The 20,201-nt window shown below is 40.1% G+C and overlaps 1 protein-coding gene across 2 annotated transcripts in view; it reads left to right on the top strand.

The window, feature by feature from the left end:
- Positions 1-20,201, top strand: part of cdk14 (cyclin dependent kinase 14) — a 228,156-nt gene that overhangs the window by 49,417 nt on the left and 158,538 nt on the right. For both annotated transcript variants that reach the window (XM_072395031.1, XM_072395032.1), the window contains one exon: positions 12,270-12,515. In XM_072395031.1, coding sequence (XP_072251132.1) covers positions 12,270-12,515 — 246 coding nt within the window. The remainder of the gene's footprint in view (positions 1-12,269; positions 12,516-20,201) is intronic.

The following is a 20,201-nucleotide window of genomic DNA, read 5'->3' as shown; positions in this document are numbered from 1 at the left end:
GTGCTAATGAGTCAGCTGTGAATACTCAGTTAGACCTGATATCTGTATCAATTTAAGGAAAGCTTGTAAAGTTGATTTCTAGTGAGCACTTACTGAGACATGAAATTGATTTTAAATGTCTGTTTTACAGAAAGTGCTACTCAAAAACATGAGACATTTTTTATGATTCCAATAATGTGGCGCTATGCATGCCACTATCCAAAACACTAGGAAAGTTCTTCAGCCAGTGGATATTTGATATTTTGTGTAAAGTTAGGCCACTGAAAGAAAGATTAATAAATGACCTCATCAGGTTCAGTAGTGTCACAGTTAATTTTTTATAATAGTCTTGTTTTGAGTTTCTTATGTTTTCTTTCTCATGTTTTCAGGTTCTTGTCATGTTTCTCCCCTCACGTTAGTCTCACTCATGTCGCCTGTTTCATTGTCATCAGCTGCACGTCATCACTAATCACTCCCTCCACAGCATTTAGTCTCCTGGTTCCCTTTCGTTCATTGCAGAATCCTCATTAACCCTTCATGCCTTGCCACAGAAGTTAAGTATGGTTTCCTGCCTCATGTTCTTGACGTAGTTCATAGTCCTAGTGTTGTTTCAAGGTTATTTTTTTTTTTCCATAGTCTTGTTAGTCTGAGTATTTTGATAATCTGGCTCAGCCACGCTTTATGTTTTTTGCCTTGCTCCCGGTTTTGTTTTTGGAATAAACCTTTTTTGAATTCAAAGAACTGCATCTGGGTCCTACCTTTCCCCACCGATCCCTGACAAGTAGGATATATTAGATAAACGGTGAGACTGAATTTAAGGAAAGATGCCAGTTAGAAAGTACAGTGAGCCTCAGAAATCAATATTAAGTTACATCACTGGTTAAGAATCTGAGAAATTTCAATTATTATAAAATACTAAAACTTGCTTCTCATATAGGTTCCCCAACCCAAGTCTTGCTTGCATTGTATTCTGTGAATATAGAGGTTTTGAATTCCATCTTTAAAAGAAACTCATCAAATCAGATTTTAGTGACGAGAACTACCTGTGATACATACCTGCATAATGGCATGCAGAAGCTGTAATAAAACCTCAGAGCAGCACTTGTCTTGAGGGAGGAAAATTGCCATCTGCATTATAGCAAAGACAAGTCACGCTGTTTAGTCAAGTATTTTCATTGTATTGCTGCACTTTTGGCTCAGGTTTCAGAGCCTTATTTACAGTGCCCCTGAGAGTCAAAACGCAACATTTTAGAAAATGCGACGATGTTTCAGAAAACATGACGACATTTCAGATTACAGAAAGGGACCATGGGGACAACACTACTTGTTTGTGATTGGACAAACCTAAGTCTGGTGACATGTCATTTCCTGTGTCGGGTTTCTGTGCAATGTCATCGCAGATATGCACGCGCAGCCAGGGGACAGAAAACGTGACATTTCTCATTGTTTACAAGCGGAGTCAAGCAGCAAAAGAAAATGACGAGTTGTTGTGCTGTTAACTGCATAAACCAGCAAAAGGATGGATGGAAATCGTGTAATATCCCAACGGGATCTCATCCGTTTGCCAAAAGGTAATGGCTCCAGACCATTACAAGGGCGGACTGAAGGTTCTAAAGGTGGCAAGAGTCTGTGCAGCACCCACTTCGTGTCAGGTATGTTTGTGTTTGCCAACATGAGCTGGATAATGAGTAAATCAGGACTACGTGTGAATTTACTACAGTTAATGAGACAAGATTTGATTCAATTGGTCATAGCCTAACTAAACGGCCAACAAATGTTTCTGTCTTCTAGTTAGTGTTTGTAAAGTTTAACATTGGCTCTCTGTTGTAACGTTAAGTTTAGCTTTTGTCGTTAAGTACTAACATTGGCTGCACGGCTGGTTTAGGATTTTTGGTTCAGGCTGAAAATCATACGGGAAATTGTCTTCAAACAGCTAATGTTACATTTAGTGTATGATTTTCTTTAACTCTGAAGTAACGTTAATGCTTGTGCTATTGGTGCTCATTATGGCTGAGCTCGTAAAGTAGCAAATAGGTTAAGCAAAATGTTAAAATAAACAGTATGTAGAGCTCATCTCATTTCTTTCTTTTATCAGGAGCACCGCCTCACACAGCAGCACCAGGGACACCTCAGGAAAGATGGCAAGGTCAGTGTCATGTCATATTTGTAATTTTCTACTGTCAGGGTAGCTGTTTAACTACCTGATCTATTTGTATGGGCTTCTTATGTTATTGTATTATATCTTAATGTGTTGATTATTTTATATTTTTTAAACTAAACTGTATTGTTTGAGCTAGATATGAAAAAAAGAGAATATGAGATGAAGATAAGGCCTCTGCTACCTGCACCACAAGCAAGTCTGAGGCAGATCCTGTAGATTACTATACTATTTAGTGTCTGTTTGTTGGTTGGTGAGTAGAGTGATAGAGAAGCAGACAGATAGTCTGTGTTGTGTCTGTGTGTTTGAAAGCTGATGTGTTGCACATGACTAATCTCCTTTTTGTGTTGTCATTTGTAAGTTTGTGTCCAGAAAAGAGATGCACCAACTCAACCTGCAGTACAACAGCTCCGTGATGACTATGAAGCTCTGAAAAGAGAACTGTATGCCACACAGGAACATCTGAAGGACCAACTTAAACTGTCCAAGTTATGGGTTTGATTCCATAAAAGACACAAATGCTAAACATTTTTTTTTTTCTTTTTTACTGGTTTACATTCATTCCAAATGTTTGTGGCTGCTGGATATTGTAAAAACAACCCCTCCTTTTGGTTATAATGAAAGTAAGACTTGGACTCACCAACAGAGCTCTTGCCTACAGATTTGGGCTTCCATTCACTGTATCAAAAATATTAAGAGACTGGATACCCATGTTGTCCTCAATAGAGAAACCTTATAGAGATCATTATAGAAGGAAACCTACAATCTTAAAGCAAAGGCTGAAGCCTGGTCAAACTATAGGCACCAAAACATAATTAAATATCTCATTAGAATCACACTAGCAGGCGCTATATTTTTATTTATTTTTTAAATCTACTGGGTGTGGAGGTCGTGCCTCTGACAAGGTAATAACTCTGAGTTCTGGTTTTTGGGTAAAATTGAGCATGGTGACGAGATCCTTGCAGATATATATATATATATATATATATCCATATGCTGAGTATCACCTCCCCACAGGGCTGTGTGCTGAGCCCCCTCCTATACTGCCTCTACACCCACAACTACAGTTCAGCCCACAACAACAACCTTATTGTCAAGTTTGCTGATGATTATGTGATTGGACTCATCTCAAAGGATGATGAGGCAGCCTACAGAGAGGAGGTCCTGAAGTTGGCAGCCGGGTGTTCAGACAGTAACCTCACTCTGAACACCAAGAAGACCAACGGCAAGTGTGTGGAGAGGGTCTACACCTTCAGGTTTCTTGGTGTCCTCATCTCTGCCGACATTTCGTGGACCGAAAACATCACAGCAGTCATCAAGAAGGCTCAGCAGCAGCTACACTTCCTGAGAGTCCCCAAGAAGCACAACCTAAACTTCAACTTGCTGCTGACCTTCGACCACTCATTCATTGAGAGCCTGCTGACATACTGTATCACGGTATGGCAGCTGCTGACAGGAAGAGGCTCCAGAGAGTTGTAAAGGCAACACAGAAGATCATTGGCTGTTCTCCCTCCTCCCTGATGGACATTTACACCTCCCACTGCCTCACCAGAGCAAAAACCATCCCCAAAGAAAGCTCCCACCCTAGCTTTGACCCGTTGCCCTCAGGGAGGCGCTACAGGTGCATCAGGACTAAAAGCAATAACCACCCTGAACTTTCACATGTACTAATTTCATAGCCCAACCACCCCAACTCACGAAATCCAATAGTTGACAAAGGCATTCTATCTTCTATCTTAGGGGGACTGTGGTGGCTAACGATAACTATGTTTAGAATCAAAGAGAAGCACATTACTTTCCATGATTGTCAGGATTTTGAGGGCAATGATCACTCATTACTTGCTCTCTGTCTCTCTCACTTATTCATAATTCTCTCTGTATAGCCCTACTGTAAAATCAATAACTGGATACGGATAACTAAATTTTATCAGACAGGATCTTTGAGAGTACAAAAAGGTTGAGAACCGCAACACACCTATTTTATTTGTGATAATGACATTTTATGACCAAAGTTAAGTGACCATTTAGGAAAAACTGCTTTTAAAGATGACACGCTAGTTATTAACATGCAATGCCAATGTTTTAAATTCAATATATTGAAGGCAATGTAATGGAATCAAAATTAATTTTACATCTTTAACTAAAGTGTTTTCAACAATGAAAAGTGTAAATAATTTATACAATATGAACTCCTCTAACATTTCCACCTGGAAAATATTTTTTTTTCTTGCCCATTAATTCTGAGTATTACCATTTTCTGCAATCAAACTGAACTTCTTTCTGGGGATGAACAATATATCAGTGCTGTTTGTTGCTTAAATGTACATAAAGAAAAAATTAATTAACTCTTGAAGAGTCAGATGTGTTGTTTTAACATTAATGATGTCTGTTCGATTTTGTCAGGTGTACCTCTTATTCTTTGTTCATTACATCAGTTTTCCCTCACGTGCTGTTGTCTAGCATCCAGTATTTATTTGCAGCCACATTTTCATTTTTTTTGAGTATCTGTTAATGTTCACAAATAATTAAAGTGTTTGCAGTAGTCAGTGCACTACATCATTTTGCCAAAGCTTGGCTTTTTGCAGTACAGACATTTGATCTCTTCAGGTCAGGATCTTTGCAGCGGCAGATAAGTTCTGGGAGAAGGTGATCCATGAAGAATAATTCAGCCTTGGGAAGAGTTTCTTGTAGAAAGGGCTCATTTCTACATAGCTGGCAAATGATGCTGCTTGTCTTTGTCCGCACCATGAAGTCACATATCTCCATTTGACAAACATATATTTGAATCAGTGAGTGATATGAGTGGGTGGGTCGCAAATCATAGTCTAAGGCATTCAATTAAGTTGTTTTTTTTATAACTTCAGGGTTGTTGTTTGTGGGTCCACATTTTAGCCACATGATTCTGCGGGAGAACCAATCTATGCAGCCAGATATCGCTATGCCAAACGGTTTTAATTTATCTTATACGTCTACATGCCACAAATAATTGGGACCCATGGAATGGTACGTGCGTCCATGACAAGGTTCCGCGTGGATTGAGTTTGCGAAGCATCTGCATTACCATCTCCCTTTTGACACACAGACCATGTTTCTGTTTTAAGGTCAGCCACATTGTTCTGTACCCAGGCAGCTGTCGAGGTCTGCACCGCTCTGATACAATGGCCCTTCTGACTTCAGTTGGCGATGAATAGTCGCCCCGTCTCCTCAGTCGTACCTAATGTATGGGTCGAGAGCATATCGCGAATTACATCATATATATGTCCTTTGTTAAAATACTCTCTTATCAATTCAAGCTCCTCTTCCATCCTTTCAAACTGGGTTTAAATTCCCACAAGGATGCGGCTGAGAGTAACAGGAAATTACATATCGCCAGACTTGGGTTTGTCCAATCACAAACAAGAAGTGTTGTCCCCATGGTCCCTACCCTTTCCGTTATCATGTTTTCTGAAATGTTGTTGGGTTTTCTGAAATGTCGTCGTGTTTTCTGAAATGTCATTGCATTTTCTGAAATGTTGTTGTGTTTTGACACTCGGGGCCATCATACTTATTTGACAGTTTGAGGATGAGTGAGAGTATAAGCTACAAGAGCTAGTGAGGACAGACCTCAGGGTTAGAGGCTGAGGTAAGGCTCTGGCCACATCACAGCCATTCTCCCGAGTGATTATTTTCTCCTGAAGCCAGAACTCCTGGGAATCTTGCCAATTTTGTTATTTGTATGTCTGAGCTTTCTATTCTCCTGAATCCTAGGCAGTGAGACTATGATAATCAGGAATTAGAAGGCATGGCTGAGTCTGTTACTAACTGGCTGGAACACTTAGTCCTCCAGGGTGTTTGCTGGACCTCTGAAACATCCTTTCTTTTTGAAGAAGATGCTGACTGATTCTTGCTTTTCAGTGTCATCTGTGGAGCTAAGAATGTTCCTAAAATCTACTTGGTTAAGTGCCCACTCTGTGAACACCTTAGCAAAATGACTGCTTTAAATTCAACTTCAAGTTGTTTATCATACTAAAAGGAACACATGCATCCCCCAGAGCACTTACAGGTTCACATTCATGACCATTCACACCTGTCCCTGAACAATACAGCAGGCCCCAACAATTGCAGAACATTTAGAACCGGTTTTTATATCTCCTAATGCTACTAACTGCTGCTTGGGCAACACTGAGAAAAATAGCCCTGGATCATTTAGAAGTTAAAAAAACTACAAATATACAAGGAGTTTCAAATACTGATATAGATGCTGGAGTTTCACATATCCCATACAATTTACTCGTATTTCATTATGGTCTAAGCTAAACTAAGTAAAAATTAAATATTGGCAGGATATTTATAAAATTTTGACAATATGAACAACGACTTTGAGTGAGATGGACGTTCTTACCGGAGTGAATGAGCTGTGCTGCAGCCATGCGTGTCGATGAAGTTGGGCCAGTAGAGATGTGTGTAGAATTCCCTCTGTTAGTGCTCCTATAGCTGCAAGTAGCCACATAACAGTAGCTATGTGCTAACAAAGCAATATTACGAGTTTCGTCTTAAAGTATTGGTGAAATAAAGACAGATAATGCCTTATTTAGAGGCTGCATCGTCTCTACCCCGTTTACTCCATTATATGGCTATATGCCCATCGCGAGTCATCTAAATAGCTTCTGAAGGACGCCGACTTTCACCAAACTGTTCTTGGTGAGTAGATAAACGTATTTCATGCCAGAAATAAGGTCTAAGTTTAAAAACACCGGAGTTCCCCTTTAACATTGCTGATAGCTTTGTGCTAACACAGCACACAAATATGCTTTACGGCTGATGGGTCTTTTATGGCCTTCATGATTCTTGTCATCAATCAAGCTAATGCCATCAGTAACTACTCCTTTGGAGATGGTTGAATTAGTTTAGGCCTACTCGCTGTGTTACTACTCACATTTTCAATTATTGTATGACAACTCTAACATTAATCTTAAATGTTCACTGTGGAGCGATAGGGTCACTGCTGCAGTACTGAATAATAAACCATATGGTTCAGTTTGCAGTTTGTTAATGTGTATGTTAGTATACTAAAGTGGTAGTGATGCAGGAAAATTGTAGTGATTAATGGTTATGCTTCAACCAGAATCAATATATGGATATAATATGTGGTGTAATTGCATCCATGGTGGGTTTTACTGCCTTGGTGGGGTGTTCTGTCTACGAAACACAGGAAAGCTAGACTTAGCAAGTCATCCACGCACACATCCACATAAACCTGGGAGCCGGGTCTGGATTGCTCTTCACATTGGGTTGATTCTGTCACAGCTCATGTTTTGTTAACTCTTGTTTTCAGGTCATTTGTTATGTTTTCAGGTTTTCTGTCATGTTTTTAGATTCAGTTCGTGTCATGTTTCTCCCCTGCCATCAGCTTCACTCATGTCACCTACGTTCATTATCATCAGCTGCACTCATTCAGTAATCACTCCCTGCACAGCATTTAGTCTCCTGGTTTTCTCTCATTCATTGCGGAATCCTCACTTTCGCCAACCCTTCATGTCATGCCACAGTCGCCAAAGTTAAGTCTTGTTATTTATTAATCATAGTCTTTTTTCGTTTGTAATTCATAGTCATTTGGTTATTCACGGTTTAAGTATTTTTGATATCCGGCTCTGCCGCACCCTCTGTTTTTGCCTCGCTCCCTGTTTTGTGTTTTTTGGAATAAACCTTTTTTTGAATTTTGAAAGACTGCATCTGGGTCCTACCTCCTCCATCGATCGCTGACAGATTCTTTGTATGCTCATTCTTTTTCTTAATCTATCTACAACAATAACATATAGTTGATGTTAGTTTTCACTGCAACACAATTTCACTTTGAGGATGAATAAAGAATTGCTGAATTTAATTTAATTTTTGATTTATAAGTAGTACACCACTGATGCAAAACTGCATTAATCATCATTCCAACTCATGTCTCTAGCTACCTAACAGTTCTGCATCTAGTCATTAATATCCTTTAAAGGGGAACTCCGTTATTTTCAAACCTAGACCTTATTTCTGACATGAAATACATCAATCTACTCACTGAGAACAGTTTGGCGAAAGTCGGCATCCTTCGGGAGCTATTTAGATAACTTGCAATCAGCACATATCCATATAACGGAGTGAACGGGGCAGGGACGATGCAGCCTGTAAATAAGGCATTATTTGTCCCATCAGCCGAACTGTTCTTGGTGAGTAAATAAATGTATTTCATGCCAGAAATAAGGTCTAGGTTTAAAAACACCAGAGTTCCTCTTTAAATCCTTTTCTAGTGTTCTAACTCCTCTTTAGCCACGAATGGTGGTGTGCACCAGAGTGCACAAGTGTAGATTTTTTTTCTTTCAGCTGAAAATGGCTGCACTATGTGGAAATGTTTGATAGATCAGTGACTATCATCACAAGGCTGACCACCAACTGCAGTGGTCAGTGTGAGTATGACTGAACCAAGTTTTCTTGTTTTCTGTAAAACCAAAACAATTACTTCAAAAGATTTTTGTAGGTCTTTCAAGTGAAAAGTTCTTTGTTGAGTCAACTCCCTCCCTGCACTGCTCCTGTTGCCCCCCCTCTGGACCTCAACTATTGACTTCAACCTCAACCTTTTTTTCCTTATACTTCTTTTAATTTTTTTTATTTTCTTATATCAAGAGTTATTTTTTTATTCAGTGTTTACTGTTTTGCTTTTACTGTGTTGTTAGGGAGACTGAAAGCCATGAAATTCCAATTCCAAATATGCATGCGTATGTATTGCAGAATTGACAATAAAGCTGACTTTGATTTTTGCTCATTCCCTCTGCAGTCAGCTGTCACATAATCGTTATGATGGAGAAAGCAATCTCTTTCTTCCATTCTTGAGTCTTGTTTGTGTTTGGTTCTCCTCTTGTTTAATGTTACAATAACCGTGAAAAGCCAGTTCAATAAGAAAAAGTTTTACTTCATCTACCAAGTGTTGAACCACCTTGCGGGGCCCCTCTAGCCAGTCTTCAAAGTTTAGCAGACAGCTTGAACCAAAGCTTGGTGGAAAAACATTAATTCCAGTGCCTTTGGTATAATGTTACACTCAGATGTAGAGATCATCTTATTAATGTTGTTTGTTCTAGTGGATTTGGGAAAATAAATATAGGGTAGGAAATAAATCTTGTTCTTGATAGCTGATATGTGCAGAGTGATGTTTTAACTGTTGGCATGAGTCTGCAGAATGCAGTAGTGTTTCTCATCTCCATAGGGTTGTATCATAATTGTCATATTTCAAACACAAATGTCAGCACAAAGACTGTTACTGAATAAGCAGCACTTAACACAAGACCAAAAGGAAGGAAAAAACAAAATAAAACAGAAACCTCTAGAAAACCCAATGCACTTAGAGCAATGTCATGTGCCTGATCGTGCTTTGTTTACTGGTGGAAGAGATGTTCACATCTTTTACCAAACTAGAAGCAGTGTAAACATTTACTACTAAACTAAATAATTTTTTTAACCGAAACTGTAGCAAAAGTGGCAAACTAAATAACTGACAGAAATATCATGAGAGTAATCATTTTTCTTTACGTACATGACCTGAATGTAGTGTTCCAAATATCTTAGTGCATTTGACTGTTGGTCAGAGAAAAATAGATTTCAGAAATTGTTAAAGAGAAACCTCTCATAATTCTCTTTGTGCCTTATTGACACAGTTAGTTAAAAAAGAAAGTAAACAATTGAATAATTAACTGGAAAGTATGGAATTATATATTTGCTTAAAGTTAATATGTATGAGTGCAATTTACTGAAAATCAATAGCTGTTCTCCATGACAGATGCTGGTTCCACATCGTGTCCACTGCTGACTGAAAGTCTTTGCTCCTGTTGTGTGGTTACATCAAAGCAAAATTGACTGAACTTGCGCTGTGTCATTGGTTAATTTATAAAATGTGGTAAGACAGTCGGTGCCATCCCTCAGGATGTTGGAAACTTGTTGTCCCCGTTCAATCAGACCATGGTGCCTTTTTTTTACTGTCATGTCCCTTCTGCTCCAGTGATTCTCTGACACAGAGTTCTTGGAACATCAGCCTTTTTGAACACATCCTTCTCAGACATCCTCATTAAGTATAATGACAACTGTCACTGTCTACACTCTGAATATGCAAGTTTATGACAGTGTTATTGCCTCATTTCTGTGCATGCTTCCAAAGTAATTTCTTTTTATTCTTCCGGCATATCTCGCCTGTGTATTTTTTCCCCATTTTATACTTTCTAACTCTGCTCTTCTTCCATGTCATCGGAAAATTGGTTGGATGAAAGTTCTGCAGTGCAGATTAATATATATGTATATGTGTATATATACTCACAGGTATATTCTCACAGGTATATACATGTATATATAGAAGAGGTAAGCATTAGTAGCTGAATTTGTGACACATCTCTGGCTGTTTGGTTTAAAAAAACATTACAAGTTTGGTCTTTGAATCTCCCTCGTTGTCTGATGTAGATGTAACCTTTTACCCACCATCAGTGGTTAGAAATATAATTCCTATTTTGGGATTATTAAAGTTTTATTCAGTTCAGTTCAGGATATCCACACAATTCTTTCACATTTGTCATCTGGGACAGCCCAAACCTGCATTTTGTGTACAGGACGTTATGCAATGATACAAACATGTTTCTTTGCATTTTTTCCATTTCCTTGGAGCAAGACTAAGAACTATATATTTTTTGTTTATTTCAATTGCTGAGATATCAGTTCAAGGTACTATTACATACAAAACAGCACTTAGTTTAGTTTAACATACCGAAACCAAGTGCCAGGTGGCTCGGGCACGTTTACTTTCAAATTAAATGTGCTCGACTAATAGTATAGCGCACGTAGAATGCATGTAGTCTGTTGTTTCCTCACCGTGCTCTCTGTCATGTTTATTGTATATTAGTTTCTTTTCTTCTTCAAGGTCCACCCAGTTGTGTCCCCTGACCCTATCTGTTGCACTATCATTGGTTGTAGCTCCTCTCTGATGGCTCACTCAACAACTCTTTCCCTGTCAACTGCTTCGAAATATTAAACGCTCACAATATTCAGTTGCAGCAACTCCTACATGAGACCGTGATGTCTCCTCAAGTCTCACAGGTCCTGCCTTTGTTTTCTTGACCTGTTTTCTTGACCAAATCTTCAAACTGCAAATCAACAAAATCCTTGGGGGCAATGGAGGAATTATAAGGGTAGCTAATAAATCTACATAATAAGTGTAGATTATTGTAGAGGCAAATCACCCACCATTTTTAATTCAGGTGGTTCCTTCTTGCAGTCATTGAACATAAAACTTGTTATATCCCCACAACTATGGGCCTTGAGTTCACAGAAAATAATCACAATTAAGAAATTAGTCAGAAAAGTAGAACTGACTTGTTCCACATTCCTCTTATGTTGAACTCTGGACTTGTTTTTTAACTAATCTGTGGTGTCTTAAAATCCCAAACTGGCTCTATATTTTTGTTTACTTCATACTATGAGAATCAACAGTAATCATCATCATTACAATTAGAATCAATGTCTTCATCAGTGGTTTGTGCTTTTAAGGAACCTGTATAGTCAGAAATGTCTCATTGTGTCCACTGACACCAGGTGCATGTTAAAGAAGAAGCGACGGATCTGCAAGATGACTCCTCCTCATGTATTACAGTAATTAGAAGTTGTTCCTTCTGGGGAGCCCAGGCTTAAATATTTCATCTCAAGGGAGCAAAACATGTCATGCTACCTGGGTCTTTTATGTCCAACACACACAGTCCACGGTGGAGGAGCCACTGCAAAGGTGCTTAGTGATTAGAATATAGAGACAGTGAGGTTTCCGGAGAGGCATGTCGGAGATAATATCTAGCATGTACTGTATGTACAATGATATGGTTGTGTAGATGTGTGAAAGAGTATGCTGCAAAGTCAATGGAGACAGATAAAAAAGACTAATCCTAGCAGAGAGGCTGCAGTAAAGTTCTGCACGGAGGGAGGAAACCCAGGCTGACAAAGAGTTGAAAAGCAGGGGGGATTTGGAATCTGGGGATACAATCAGTTTTTGGCTGAACACTGGTAATAACAGATGGACTTTTTTTCTTTATTACTTATTTTAATCTTCACCTCCTTTCTTCTCCTCTGCCATTTCTCTTTTTGACAGATATGTGTCACAAAGATGTCCACACGAGGCTGCCAGGGAACGGACTCTGTCATCAAACCCCTGGACACCATCCCTGAGGACAAGAAGGTGAGAGTTCAGCGCACGCAGAGCGGCTTTGACCCGTTCGAGAAGCCCGCCAGCCAAGTGAAGAGGGTCCACTCCGAGAACAATGCTTGCATTAACGCTAAGAGCTCATCTACCAGCAAAGAGTCACCTAAACTACGTCGGCACTCCAGCCCTAGTTCTGTAAGTATCATCGTCTGAAGAAACAGTCAAACTTTGCAGTAGCAAAAGTTTAGCAGTTGTAAATTTAGGCTGAATAAAAACATGTACATCACACAAACCAGTTCTGGGGCTTTAAGGTAACTAAATATCTGTGTGCACAAACTGATGTAAAAGCTGTGAGCTACTAAACCAGTCAGCTATTATATGAAAAAAAAAACTTGAATTTCTTATTCTCATAACAAGAATGTCCTCTGTAGTTATTTCTCTTCGCTAGGTGTGATGAGTTGTGATGGTTTGCCTGATAGTTTGTTTAGTCATGTTGGATGCTCGTTCTTCACCTGCTTTAGAATGTTTATATTTGTAGTATGTGTGTATGTATTTATCAGACACTTTTATCCAAAGCTACTTACAAATGAAGATATAACAGCTTTATAAAAAGCTAACAATAAGCTACATAGAAGGAACCCAGGAGTCCGACTCTGTCAGAGGGGACAGAGTAGAGATAGGGTGCAGGCATAGAAGGAAGTGCAGAAAGATAAAGTGCAGAGATAGAGGGGGTAGGGAAGTACAAGGTAAGTGCTGGGATAGGAGATGCTCTCTGAAGAGCTGGGTTTTCAGGAGCTTCTTGAAGATAGACAGGGACGCCCCTGTTCTGGTAGCGCTCGGTAGGTCATTCCACCATCGTGGGACGACACATGAACAGAGTTTGGATTGTCTTAGGCGTGGTGTAGGAGCTGCTAGACGACAATCCTGGGACCAACGGAGGGACCCAGTTGTGACATAAGCCTTTGCAAGAGCATTCAAGTAGATGGGAGCCGTTCCATTAAGCACTTTGTAGGCTAACATCAGTGACTTGAATTTGATGCGGGCGGCTAAGGGTAGCCAGTGGAGTTCAATGAACAGAGGGGTGACATGTGTTCTTTTAGGCTGATTGAAGACCAGACGGGCCGCCGCGTTCTGGACCATCTGCAGAGATTTCATAGTACAGGCTGGGAGACCAGTTAGGAGAGCATTGCAGTAGTCAAGGCGGGAGATGACCATGGCCTGCACCAGGAGTTGGGTGGCATGTTGGGTTTGTCAGGGACTGGTGGTGAGATAGGACCCAGATGCAGCTTCTTTCGATTAAAAAAACAAGGTTTATTCAAAAATAGGGAGCAAGGCAAAACAGAGGGCGTGGCAGAGCCGGATTCAAAAATACTTAACATTAACAAAACAAGGCTATGGAAAAACAACACTATGAATAAATACTGTGGCTATATTAAATATAGCTGCAAGCAGCGATGGCGGGGTCTAGCAGAATAGAAGGTAAGCCTATGGCTGCTCAGGAAGGCATCATGAGTCCATACACCAAGTTTGGTGTATGACTTCATCCAGGGATTCCAACGGTACCTCATTTGTCCAATTTGAACCTACGGCTCCAAAGCTATAAGCAAAATGCATTTTTGCTACTTATAGCGCCCCCTCTGGGTGGAAGTGCACCAGACTTCTTGGGGCTGTTAAAGCCTTGATCATGAGTCTGTGCTATACGTTTGATGTCAATAGATCATACGGTTGCCGAGATACGGCCTCACGTCCTGTTTGGCGCGTCATCGCTGAGTTTGATTGGCTGCTACGGGTAAACGGAAGTGAATTAAAAAATTCCACATAATAGCTCTTGTGAGGCTTGGTCTGAAGATTCTATCTGTCAAGTCCTGTGGAAATCAGACAATCTGGGTGACCTGTAATGCGTTTTGAAGCTTTTTTGGCGGAAAATCCAAGATGGCGCGAATGACGTCATAGGGTGTGTTGACCTCTTACATATCCAGGGATTCCAAGGGTACTTCATTTGTGAAATTTGGACAAACGGGTCAAAAGATATGAGCAAAAATGCATTTTTGCTAAATATAGCGCCCCCTATAGGTTAAACGTCACCAAAATTCTTGGGCCTCTTAGATAACGAGTCTTGAGTCTGTGTTACACGTTTGATGTCAAAAGACCAACTGGCTGCTGAGATATGGCCTCACGTCTATTTTGGCGTTGTCGCCGCCAACTTTGATTGGTTATAATGGGTGAACAAAGTTGAAATTGAAAAATCCGCTTCCTAGTTTTTGTGCGGATTGGTCCAAAGATACTCTGTGCCAATTTTCATGAGAATCGGTCAAAATGTGTGACCGAAGAATCCTTTTGAAGGTTTTCTACAGTCAGACGGAAAATGACGTCTGACGTTGGACTCGTCATGATCCAAGGATTCCAACGATACCTTGTTTTTGAAATTCGGACAAACGAGTCAAAAGTTATTTAGCTGAATGTGCTTCAAACTTTGACATGTTGGTGGCGCTAGAGAGTTTAGAATTTGGGCACGAAATTGTTGAGTTTGCTAATGGGATGGTCCTAAAAATATGGGCCAAATTTCACAACTTTTTACCATTGCGTTAATGGGGCTGCCATAGACTTCAATTGCAGCGGAAAGTAGATAAATAATAATAGGAAAACCAGCTAAAACAATAGGTGTCTGCAGCTTCGCTGCAAGACCCCTAACAAGGCAGGAACCAAACTTATCTTTCTGTGGCGTGGCATGAAGGGATAGTGAGGATTCTGCAGTGACTGAAAGGAAACCGGGAAGCTAAATACTGTGAAGGGAGTGATCAGTGAATGAGGTGCAGCTGTGAGCAATGAAGCAGGTGACTTGAGTGAACTGAACGTGAAAAAAGGGAAAAACATGACTAGAACATAACATGATTAAACATAAACTGACATGACATAAACTGAGACAGGGCAGACTGTGACAGGGTTAGGTATGGTCTGATCTTTCTTATGTTTAGTAATGCAAAGCGGCACGAACGGGCAACCGAGGTAACGTGTTCTTTGAAGGTTAGTTGGTCATCAATCATGACACCCAAGTTTCTAGCAACCTTTGATGGAGCAAGAGATAGGGATTCAGTTTGGATGCAGATGCTGTCGTGTATGGTTGGTTTGGCTGGGAAGACAAGCCAACCATACAATGTTAAACCTATTCTTCTCATATAGCTGGAGTCCGGCACCCCTGTGAAAACAGTTCAAACATAATCTAATCCAATTGTTTTAATTGATCGAAAGCAACTCAACATCAATGAGTGATGAATCATGAGTCATGAAACATTGTTTCGTCATCCTGTTACACCCCAGCTCTGCTCTGACAATAGTGGTGGGAAATATTATGTTTTCTGGCCATCCATCTGTCCTATTCTTGTGCAAACAAAATATAATCTGGCACAAACTTCACTTAAATTTATTAGAATGGGGTGCTAACAAATATGCTATGAGCTTGTAACTCAATGAATTGTGTACTAGTTGGAAGAGAATTTCTCAGGTCAATGGGATAAAATGATGAGCTGTTAAATCCAAAAGTTTAGTGGGGAAATTGGGACAGATGTAGATGTAAACTTCCGGGGCTGGTTGTCATAGACACAAAACTGCATGTGATACTTCTAATTTCAGCCTTATTTTAAGCTAATTTCAAGTCAATTTTTTTATCAAGGTCAGTTTTTGTCTGGAAAATATTAACTTGCACTGATACCAAATGTGATAAATCACTAGTGCATACAGTATTGACTGTATCGGTTTGGTTGTTTTTACATTAGAAAAAGTGAGTGAGTGACCAAAAAGTAATTGACAGTAGCAAGACATCACTACCACACAAGCTGGTTATTTAACCAAATGTACATGTAACTTTAAGTACAAGATACTTAAATGCAGATATTACAAATTGCTACCTCACCTCCATGCAGACTATTTTTGGCCTCTGTGAATAATTTATAATCTCTTCATGAAGCAAAATTAGTCATTTCTGTTTCATACCACAGGTGGCAGGAACAAAAGCAGTGTAATCAGTGTTAGTGTCTAGACTGGATTTTGAAAGTGACATTCGAGTGCATGAATGGAATTGGTGCTTACAGTGTGTTTGTACTCGCTCACCTTGTTCTATTCATCCATGTAAAATAAAGTAGAATGTAACATAATTGTGACCACCAAGAACACAAGGAACAAGATGACATGAGAAAAAGAAAACACCATCTGCATTGATGAGCAGTCACTTCTGTTTTATAAATAATGGGTGAGAGAGCAGCCGACAATTATGTCAGGGTTGCTATGGAAACAGCTTTTAGTTCTGAGATAGGATGGGGTAAACATTTTACTGTTGTTCACAATGAGTCCTTTTTTTTATATATATATTCATTGTATTCATTGAAGATTTTAACCTAAATAAAAGCAAAAAGGACAAAACAAAAGAAAACTGGAAAAAAAGCACAAGTGAACTGCTAGTACACAGATGAAAAAGGTTTTACTAGATAAATGCAAGTCTGCTCAGAAGCTAACCTGATGGCCACAGGCAATACAGCAGATAATTAGTCCATAAAAGTAATGTAGAGGGAAGTCTCTTCGTGAACAGGCAGCAATATAGCATGAATTGCAATACAGAGAGTTTAGTGAAACATTATTATCTGATATGTTCAATAAAGGGTTAGGGTTAGGGTTAGGGTTAGGGGTTCCTAAAGACCATTCCTAAAGACTGAGAATTAGAGTCAGAGTGTGTACCAAACTTCCTCTGTGTAAAAACAAGAGACTTAAAGTAAGGCAGTGTTCGATGTTTCCCTCCTCCACCACACCTGATTCAAATGAATGGCTCCTTATCAGGCCACTGCAGAGCTTGATGACGAGCTGATCATTTGAATCAGGTGTGGTGGAGGAGGGAAACATCAAAAACATGCAGGGCAGTGGGTCATGAGGACCGGAATTGAGAAACACTGAAGTAAGGTGAGGAACCCGATTTCCACTCTCTCAGTGTAATCTTTCTGCCAGCTACCATACTAACTATAAGTGATTGGTGTAGTGGGGAGGTTAATTAGTGATCAGAACAACCAATTATGTCAGGAAGCATGTCAGGAGATAACTTCTGACCATAGATGATGCTGTGCAAGTAAAAAAAGAAATCATCACCCCAAAAAGTCCCGGAGAAACCCTGAAGAGGTGACCCAGTGTCCCCTCCCTTGACTTTCACTTACTACAGTTGGCAGAGACAGAGGGGGACATTTAGTTGAAGTTAGATTTAGAAAAGTACAAACTGTGAACAACTTTGAACTGGTTAAGTTGGAGCCTACTGTCTATAGAGTCGTCTTTAATCCCAGGTGAAGTTCTCACCCATAACTTATCTGAAATCTCTGTACTGAGATCTTCTGCCCACGCACCCCGAATATAAAAGGTCACAAGGAAGAGAGAGCTTGGGTCACTTGTCATGAAATCATAGAAATGATGATGGCCATAATAAACATCCAAAGGGAAGGAATTAGCCAAACATAGTTATTTAAAGTAATGGAAAAAATTTTTGGGGATACATTAAACTAGTGTGAAATAAAAAGATTGGCCGTCTACTGCAACTGGAGTGAGAACACCTGAGGCAGCATCAGTTTGCGCCTCAGGTAAATATACAGTATTTCATCTGATCCTCATAGAGACTGACATAGAAAGTTAATTATCTTCAAGCTCACTGCTCTTAGCTTACAGTCGCAGTAGAAGAAAATGTAGACAAATCATGGTACTTTATTTTTAACCAATAGAGCATGTTTATTATGATAGCTCAACACAGTTACACTTTAATAGTTAATAATTGTGTTGTGTTTCAAGTCATGGGGTGCCGTTGTGATGTTCTTAAAAGTGGGGTTCACCGTGTAAAGCTTAAAATAATGACAAAATAATAGATGAAAAGTTAATTAAAGGATTATAAAGAGACATGACATGAACTCAAAGAACAAAGAGTACCAAAAATGACTATAAAGTGATGCAAGATAACTATAAAAAAGACACAACAACAGTAATACTCCAAATGACTACAAAGAGCTGAAAACTGGCAAAATTACCTAAAAAGTCTTGTAGAATGTCTACAGAGGACCAGAAAGTAACCACGAAGAGATACAGAATAACCACTGAGATTCAATTCAGTTCAGTTCATACATACAATACTTTATACTTGTTCATCTTTATACTTCAGTGCATACTTCCCCAAACAGGGAAATTATATTGATACAGTATGAATTAGTTTGATGTTATAGATAGATAACAGAATAAGATAAAAATCAGCAGACAAACATTCAGAAAGTTGAAGTGTCGCAGAGAGAGAGAGAGAGAGGTGAGGTTGAAATCTTCAGAGGTCACCATGAATGGATTGGGGTGTTGTTTTTGTAGCTTGGGAACAACTTAGCTGATAATGTCACACACAGCGTCAGCAGGTAACGCAGCTAACATTTCAACATCTGGGGTGCAGAGATGCTGTCCAGGATTGCACCATCTATTGTTAATCACCCCTCCTTATCTGTTTTCTGAGACAAGCATCTTCTTAATGGTTCCGAGCTCATCTTTTTTTATCTGACTGAGAAACAGGCTTCAACAGGCTCTCTCAAACTGGCTTGACCTTTGTGACATGGAAGGTTGGGTGGATCTGCATGGCGCGGGTCAGCTTGAGTCTAACCGCTACAGGGTTGACAATCTTCTCAATAACGAATGGAGCGCTGTCTCCATTTCTTGATTCATCCTCTCCGACTGGCCATTGGACTGGGGATAGAAACCACAGGACAGGCTTATGGTCGCCCCTGATGGGAGGCTGTGAAGCCCATACACGTGCTGCAGAACTAATTCAGCAGTCTCTTTGCCTGACTTGACAGTGGCAGTCCGGTCGCAAAGTCCAATGATAAATGGGACCAGGGCTGACGTGGCACAGGCAGAGGTTTCAGGTAACCGGCAGGGGCCTGACAGGGAGCCTTATTGGGCATGAATTGACAAAACCTCTAGTGTCCTCCTCGAAGGTGGGCCACCAGAACCGTCGTTGCAGGACCTCTTTGGTGTGCTGAATACCTGGGTGACAAGTGAGCTGGGAGTCGTGGGCCCACTGCAGGATGTAAGACCTCAAGCTCTGAGAAACAAACAGGACGCCATGGGGACAGGAACTGGGACCTGGTTAATCCTCCAGTGTAGCCTTTACCCGCTCCTTCACCACCCAGGTGAGAGCGGCCAACAGACGGGGAGCAGGGAGGATGGTGTCAGGGTTAGGGGCGGTCTCTTCCCCTGCCACGAACTGGCGAGAAAGGGCATCTTGTTTGACATTGCAGGAGCCCGGCTGATAGGAGAGAGAAGCTGAACCTGGTGAAGAATAGCGACCACCAGGCATAGTGGGAGTTCAGTCTCTTGGCTGATATACTCCAGGTTCTTGTGGTCAGTCCTGACCAGAAAGGGTGATTTAGTCCCCTCCTACAATCAGTGGGGCCACTCTTCCAACCTAGCTTCACTGCCAACAGTTCTCGGTTCCCAATGTTAGAATTGCCACAAAGCAGCTCGATTCCTTCATTCCTCCGTCTCATAAACATTCGTCTAGAGGATTCTAAAACACCACAACTTGTTAAGATATAATGGTTAAAAATATAAGAAAGACTTATGATATAAAGACATCAAAAAGAACATAACATAACATCACATAATGATTATGAGTCTCAAAATTCAGATGGATATCTGTAAAGTTATATGACGTATGAATAATTAACCAATCTTCCTGTGTTAAACATGGAATACAAGAAGAAACAGCAGGAAACATTGGTTAACAGTTGCATTACTTCATATTAATGTCAAATGTCATATAAAAGGTGTTGACTTCGTTTTGGGTTAAACTATTCAGTACTACGGAACACTGGGGGGCAATGTGGC

The sequence above is a fragment of the Leuresthes tenuis genome, unplaced genomic scaffold (assembly GCF_036924035.1).
Source record: "Leuresthes tenuis unplaced genomic scaffold, fLeuTen1.0.hap1 SCAF_10, whole genome shotgun sequence".
NCBI classification, from domain to species: domain Eukaryota; kingdom Metazoa; phylum Chordata; class Actinopteri; order Atheriniformes; family Atherinopsidae; genus Leuresthes; species Leuresthes tenuis.
This window is presented reverse-complemented; position numbering and strand designations above follow the sequence as displayed.